We start from the raw sequence: 7,953 nt of genomic DNA, 5'->3' as shown, positions 1-7,953 counted from the left end.
TAAACGTGCTTATTTTTCAGAGGATTGATTTATTTGGGTTTTAGTTATCCTGCAGAAACTGAAGCAAGCCTGCATTCTGCACTCTCCACGTACTGACGAGGTTAATTTTTCCCTGTGCAGCTGCTCACACTCTCATCCAAGTTTGCTTCAGTTGCTAAGTTTTGCTGGTGAATGCAACAGCAAAGGAACAGCTTGTCAGGAAACAATTTAGCTTTTATATATTTGGTTGCAGCATTCTGTTTAAGATGGGCTTTATAGCCCGATTAGTAGGCAAATGGGTGTTCCAGGCATAAAAGCGTATCAAAAGGGTCAACCGGAATGGCCGTTATCTAACCAGAGCATTAACAAACCTACGTCAACACTCAGAGCAATTAATAAGATACTTTGGAAAAATTAAAATAAAAATTAAAAAGAAAGAAATCCTTATGATCAACTGCTTCCCATCACCCAGGCAATACACCGGGCATCCTTTAATCCTCCCCACCGCAGAGCCTGAGCAGAACTTTCCTATAGTCTCCTGAGCAGTCTCCCTAGAGAAAAAAAGAAAAAAGGAATGCAATTAGTTTTCCAGCTCCATACAAGGCTGGATTCTTCCCAGCACATACAATTTGTTGTAGGGTTTGTACCTCTTTGACAATTTAAGAACATTCAGGAACATTTTCAGGACATACAGGTCTCCTTAATGTCAGCTCCTCTAAAATACCCAGTAGCTGTCAAGCGGGGACCTATCGCCTTGAAGCTGCTTAGCAAATCCAGCTCTTTGTTTCTGACACCGACAAGCTCACCTTAATGAAGGAGTGGAGCGATTTCCCATACATGGTCAGGAATTCCCTTCTGATATCCAGCATATCGATTTCAGAGCGGGACACCATCACTCGGATCAGTGTGCTGTCATCTGTTCCCAAGCCCTAAAGAAATAAACCAGCCGTGTACAGCGACAAAGCCTTTTGGATAAATCAGCGACGGACACAAAGGTTTTATCGCTTGGTCTCCTGTGGGATCTGTTCCTCCTCAGAGCGTGTTTGCATTAGTGAAGGGATCCACTAGCAGTTTGCTGCTGGGCAAGAATAATTGCTCTGAGCTTCCTGAGGGAGAAGAGGTCCATATAAAAGCTCAGACTTTTTTTTTTTTTTTTTCCCTCCAGTTAACACCAAAATTTCTCTTCATCTAATGATTGCTGTCATGCTAATGACTCGAGCATGGAAAAGCAAGGAATGGGGGGGAAAATGGTGATCTGACACCAAAAGCTCTTTACCTTCATGGATTTATACAATCTTTCAGCAAAATACGCAGGTTTATTTCGCACGCACTTTACTGCAAGGGAGACAAGAAGAAGAGAATTAAGGGCAATAAAAACTGAAGGAGCACTTACAGCACTTTCTCAGTGAAGGGGTTTATTCCAGAAAGATGCAATTCAGGGATAACAAACAGCAAGTGCGATGCAGACATCTGTAGTCAGTGAGCTGCTGTAAATTCATGTGTCCATGCCTGGTGCACCGGAATATTTTCTTTGGGGCTTTAATGCTTCCTGAAGCTAATGTCAGCTACCAAAGCATCACTTGGGAAAGCAAACAATATCATAAAGCAGAGAGCTTTCTCACCCCATTTGATCTACAAAGATTAAAACACCGTGGCTTGCAAAAAAGACAAACAGTATCTGCCTCCTGAAGCCATGCAAACAGCCAGTCAGGGCAAGAGACAATATCTCTAATTATTTAATTACTTTGTAGTTAGAATTTAAAAGCAGGGAACTCACCCACAGCTAACAACGCATCTTCGAGGTCTCCTGACATCTCCGATTTAATGCTGTCCGTTATGTCCTTATTAGCAATCCTTCTGTATGCATCAAAAACTAGGAGGAAGAGTTGGTGATAAAAAAAAAAAAGCGAGTGAGATGCTAAAAAACCACCAAGGACCACTTTGCAAGATCAAGCTCTTCATGCTCTGTATGAACATCTTACCATTATTGTGACATTATAAGCTAAATCAGGGCTGTCCCACAGAAAGAATTCATTTTAATTATCAACTGTCTTGCTAATTGGCCTGCCACTGCTGCTAGCCTTTTCAAGAACTGCTAGTTAATGATGGCAGTTTAAATGCTTAGCGCTGCCCCAATGGGAGTCACACGTCATTATCTCCAATTTATAGGCTGGAGGAGGTTGTACTGATGTTTTTCTCAAGTCCCTTTTTGTCTCAGGAGGGAATAAAATGGTCTTAAAGAATTGAATGTGACTAGGCTCTGGGGTACCTGCTGTCTCAGGAAGGGTTCACAATCAGTTAATGAACAAGTACAAAGCTCCTACAAAAGTATCATCCTCAAAAAAGGAAAAAAAATCCAAGATACCGCAGAGGCTCCTACCTCTTAGGAGGTGGTATCTGTTCCGTGTACAGAGGATGGCTATAAATTGTACCTCATCTGTTCCCCACTTCTTCTCCCCGGCTTCATACAGGCACTGGAAGACATTACGAACAGACAAAGTAAGGCTAATGGAGAAAACCAGGCGTACATAACATGAGATTTTTACTGGTCTAGAAAAGAATGAAGAAAATGAAGTCTAGAAAAGGCAGGGATTCACACGTACAAGAACAGACAGTTCTTGTGAGGAAGCAAATTGCTACACACCTGAGCATCTTGTTGAGCAAGAGCATCATCCACATATGTTCCCTCATCTCTGTTTCCCTGCGGAGACACAAGGATGAAAAACTCATTTCACTGGAGCAACTAATGGAAGGAAGTCCTGCAAATTCCCCATTGGAAACAAGTTACTGGAGAGGCATAATAGGATCCTTAAAATTGAATAGTAGATAACAAATATAGCAAAATATGTCTCAGATTTGACTTGTACTTCCTTGGAAATGAGCAGCAATCCACTTTCACTGGGTTATTTTAAAAAGAGCACATGGCATTAATGCATCCGCAGAGTCTGACGACTCTCCCAGCAGAAGCCGGGTGTGAAATGCAGGTGAGGTGGAACGCAAGACAAGTGAAATAAAAGCCAAGAAGATTCACCCCCATTCCCTTCAGCCTGGACTTACCGTCGCGAGGGACACAAGGACTCTTCGGAACATGGAAGATGTGTCAGAGACAATGTCCTCCTCAAGGGTGCGGCCGTATTCTAGCAAGAGCACACACAGGACATCTGTTAGTAACAGGTCCACCACCTGGACACTGTTTGTCCACAACGTTTGCCAGCCCTAAGCTAGGGAAGCATATAACTGTGCTCAGGGCTCTGAACATCCTAGAACCACAGAATTGTTTAGGTTGGAAAAGACCTTTAAGATCATTGAGTCCATCCATTAACCCAACACTGCCCAGTCCACCACTGAACCACATCCCCAAGCATCATGTCTAGAAGCCTTACCCCCCCCGGGGAGGGGCCCCCCCCCCCCCCCCCGCCCAGCCTGTCCCAGCGCTCGACAACCCTTTCAGTGAAGACATTTTTCCTTATATCCAATCTAAACCTCCCCTGATGCAACTTGAGGCTGTTTCCTCTTGTCCTGTCCCTTGTTACTTGGGAAAAGAGACCAACACCCGCCTCGCTACACCCTCTTACACCCTGAAAGGTAGTTGTAGAGAGGGATGAGGTCTTCCCTCAGCCTCCTCTTCTCCAGACTGAACCCCCCCAGCTCCCTCAGCCACTCCTCATCAGCCCCGTGCTTCAGACCCTTCCCCAGCTCCGTTGCCCTTCTCTGGACACGCTGCAGCACCTCAATGTCCTTCTTGTGGGGAGGGGCCCAAAACTGACCCCAGGATTCAAGGTGTGGCCTCAGCAGTGCCGAGCACAGGGGGAAAATCAGGCCCCCAGTCCTGCTGGCCACACGATTTCTGATACTAGCCAGGATGCCATTTGCCTTCTTGACTATCGCCATAGCAGTCCAGCCATCATATTTACTGCTACACAGCAAAATTAAGCAGCACAGCCAGTATAAAACTGGCACTAGATCCACACATGGACAGACATCCATCTGACAGACATGACCACCCCATCCCATTTTATTTACACCGATTCAATTTCTGGGTGAAATTCTAATCCTTGGGGCTGTTGGCAGTCCTGCTGCTAACGCATCTTTAACTCGGAGGTTCTCTCTGGACAAATGGCAATAGTTGTATTGGCTGATCCGTCACATTTAAAGGTTAACAGACCCTTCTGCTCCTCTTCGTGTGTTCACGCATACACTCAAGTGATTTTTCAGTCACTATGATAACGACTTGCAGTTTGCACTACATACGAAGTTTGTAGTTTTCATTAATGCGCCGAATCTCTTCGTTTGTGCGAGAAGCCAGGATTTCTATCAGGCAACCTTCATCGGTTCCTGCACCCTAGGGAATTGCAAAGACAAGATCCAAGATTATAATGACAACTGTTTTGATGTGCAACTAGTTTGTTTGGTTTAATTATATAGAAGTTAATAATACTAAATTAATAATAAATGTATAATTATGCCTTATCATACTAAGTTGACCAGAACTTAAGCAACATAAAAGAAACATTTCCAAACCTTCATAGCCCTCCTCAGTTCATGCACGTCGTACATGGTGGTAGGAGTCATCATAGCGATGATCACCTTTTCAAAATTCCCACTCAGCTCAGACTTCAAGTCATCAATCAAATCCTAGAAGACAGAGAGAGGAGAAAGGAGTTGGGAGAAGACACAGCTTCCAAGAACAGAAAGAACTCTTTCACCACTTTACTTCATGCTCCAACCCTTCGTGGATGAACACTTGCTCTGAAGGGAACCAGACCAAAATAAACTTGGCCAGGGAAAGCTTGTGCTAACCCTACTGTCATGGAGACTAGGATATCGTTCACATTTCACCCAAGGGTTATAACCCAAAATATGGCTACATCTCCCAGTTAAAGCCCCAGTCACTGATCTCTGAAGATGACCTACCCTGCCAATGCTGCTTTTATAGGTGATCAGAACTTGCTGACGTTGGGAAACGTTTAGTTTGGTCAAGCTCTCAATGATGGCATCTTCATCTGTGCCTGGAAGAAACCAACGGAAATCAGTCAAGCTAATTGCACACGAACCAGACGCATGCTCTGGTCTTGTCCAGAGTGTGCCATTAGCCATTTTTCTGTGCCTTACACAACCTGGTTCTCAGCATTTTCTGAGGGACAAGACAAGGATGTTTTTGTAGCCAAGACTTGGATTTCCAGTTGGGTTCAAATCTCAGCCTGATCAAGTCGCTTGATTCCTTTCAGTGCCTTCACAGGGCAGTGGGACAGTGCAAACTGACTTTGCCTCTAACAAACCACAGACAAAACATTCCCAATGCTTGAGGGGAAAAAAGAGGGTTTAACAGTGGAGGGAGACAAACTTACCCAGTCCCTTCATAGCCTTCCTTAGTGCGTGTGCTTCTTGCTCAGCGCTGAAGCTCGAGACCCCCTTGATGGTTGCCTAAACCCACAGGAGAGGAGTTATGAAAGGCAGACTCAAAGTGATACATAGAGTTGAATTAAAAACAAATGCATTCAAAAGATGCAAACACAGTGACAGCGAGTAAAGTCCACCCACCAAACATGAGGGATTTTATACCAGGCTTCCATCCGACCCTACAGAGAAACAGTTTGTTCTAGAGAGACTTCCCAGACGCATCAGAAATAAGCCACAGGGACACACTAAAAGGAGGAAATATCTTAATCTAGCTGCTCATGGGCTAGCTGGTTTCCAATTAAATAACAGCAATCAGCATGACATTTCTGTCATCTGGGGCTTCTTGCCAGCAGTTTTCCCTGTAAACCACAGAAGAAGCTGTTCCCATCAAAACCCTATTCCTGACTTCTCCAAGAGCAGCCAAGGACCATCATTCTGTAAAATAACGCTGCAGGAAGCACAGTGTTGGACTCAAAACAGTGATTCACAAACGGGTTTGTCCTGCCTCCTGGCCAGTGCCGTTTCTGTGGCACTACACTGTCGCTTACAAAATTCTCCATGTTCCCGTAATAATCATCATCAAAACACTGCTTAACATTCGGGTGGGTTCGGCTTTCAGAAACCGGCACGGGGATAACTGCCCTACAGATGGCTGCACTGCAGGTTGAACCTGGAGAGAATAATATGCCCAGGAGTTTATCTGGAGAAATTAAGGTTTGTTGAACCAATATCTGATTGGATTTTCCATTAACTCCCAGCATGGGGAAGTCCATATTGTGTGGGTCATTCTCTAGTATAAGGAAGCAGAGAAAAGTGATAAACTCACCCCCCATAAAGGGAACGACAGTGAGAATGTTCTTCCTGCTGGGTCCTTATCTGAGCTACACTGCCCACCTTTATCTGATCAAACGCTTGGCACAGCATGGTACAGAGAACACGCACACTCACCATCGCGCTCGTATTTGGTCAATCTGTTATTGAGTCCCCAGGCAGTTAGACAACTGTAATAAAAAAATGGAGGAAGTGTTAGTTTTCTAGCAAATAATTAATAGAATATAGCTACCCTTCCCAGTCAATGGGGCTGATTAAGTAACCGTCTAATTTCTCTGAGGATTAAAAGCAATACTTGAACAGCTCATAGCAGCATCCCTGAGTTTCCAGTCCTCCTTTGTACCGAACAAACAAAGGCTGGCTTGCAACAGCACAGGGCCAGGGCGTTCACCCTGGGTGAAAGAGGGACGTGGTGCACAAGCAGATGATTAGCACCAGTAATTGAAGAAATTTCTTTCTATTGCTGGTGTGACAGCCTAGCTGAGACCAAGAAGCAGACGATGTTGCCCTGGGAGTAAAGAAAGTAGACTTGATTCCCATGACCTTCAAAACAGCTGGCTTTGACCTTGCCAGGTGGGAGTGAGTTCGGGTGAGGGTGTCTGCACAGTCCTAACGGCCCCCACACATCCTCCCTGACAACATCAAGGTGTCTATGAGCACGGAAAACATAACATCACTCGGACAGGAGAATTATTTTTCCTCTTACTTAACATCTGCTGTATTCAACATCTCCTCAGTTTGGTGCAGTGTGTAATTCCTGCTAGGACTGCAGTTTTAACTGATTGTTAAAGCCCTCAAAAAAGACAAAAGCTTACTTGTCATCTTCCCGGGGTTATTTTTTCTGCTCATAATTTTCTTTTTATGCATAGCACATGAACACACATGAACACACCCATCTCCCTGCTCAGTTGACAGGATGTCAAGTTCTAGGACAAGGTTCACTTCCCTGCAACTCAATTAACACAGCAGGAGCTGAGGTTCTCTCATTAAAGCCCTTACGCAGAAGCCGTGATGCCAGCAGCTGACAACATCTCTCCTTAATCCTGCTTAACAGCGGCTATCAATGAGCCCAGACAGTTGGGCAAGAACAGGAGTGTCTTGGCTCATGCTCCACATGACTCTTATAAATCCCAAATCTCCTTGGAGGGTGCTGTTCAGGCACGTCAGCTCCCAGTGGGACATTTCCTTAGATGTGTCACACACAGGCACTCCCGAGTGCTCTCGGGGTCATCTGTATGTTATGACACCCTGGGCAACCACAGGAAAATATGGAAAATTATTAATGTTGAGTTTGCTTTCATTTGATTATAGATTTCAGTGGTCAAATTATACCTGGACCTCAGAAGAGTCATCTTTGCTCTTCTCAGTCTTTTACAGAAATACAAAGCCAACTTTATTTGCTTTAGCAAGACACTAAATAATGGCTTTGAATTTCACAGATGTTTTTCTGATGCAGTTCTAGTGTTCAGTTGGTTTGTACACAGAAGCAGGAATATCAGACAGGCTCATTTACCAAGTCAATTAGATGGCAAAAGAAAGGTCAATAAACAAGGAAAAGGGGGTGGGAGGCTGAAAAAATTCTAAGTGCAAATGAGCTGGCAGAAAAAACCCAAAATATGAGGAAAGAAGGCATGTACTGGATTCAGGGCAAATGCTCCTGCAGTATCACGTTACAGCAGAAATCTCACATCGAATATTGGCGGTAAGATTCCGATTTCTTCATCCACCTTAAAAGTCCCTGGG

The 7,953-nt window shown here is 44.4% G+C and overlaps 1 protein-coding gene across 1 annotated transcript; it reads right to left on the bottom strand.

Annotated features, from left to right (window-relative positions):
- Nucleotides 1-470: 470 nt before the first annotated feature.
- On the bottom strand, nt 471-6,359 carry ANXA4 (annexin A4). Its single transcript, XM_010087018.1, has 12 exons — nt 6,328-6,359; nt 5,328-5,403; nt 4,894-4,988; nt 4,501-4,614; nt 4,231-4,321; nt 3,037-3,116; nt 2,624-2,680; nt 2,360-2,453; nt 1,757-1,852; nt 1,256-1,314; nt 786-908; nt 471-530 (listed from the first exon to the last, which is right to left on the bottom strand). The coding sequence occupies exons 1-12, from the start codon at nt 6,328-6,330 to the stop codon at nt 471-473; spliced, it is 948 nt and encodes a 315-aa protein (XP_010085320.1). The 5' UTR covers nt 6,331-6,359.
- Between the last annotated feature and the right edge of the window lie 1,594 nt (nt 6,360-7,953).

The sequence above is a fragment of the Pterocles gutturalis genome, unplaced genomic scaffold (genome assembly GCF_000699245.1).
Source record: "Pterocles gutturalis isolate BGI_N339 unplaced genomic scaffold, ASM69924v1 scaffold12206, whole genome shotgun sequence".
NCBI lineage: Eukaryota > Metazoa > Chordata > Aves > Pterocliformes > Pteroclidae > Pterocles > Pterocles gutturalis.
The sequence above is the reverse complement of the archived record's forward strand: the minus strand, read 5'-3'. Positions and strand labels throughout refer to the sequence as shown.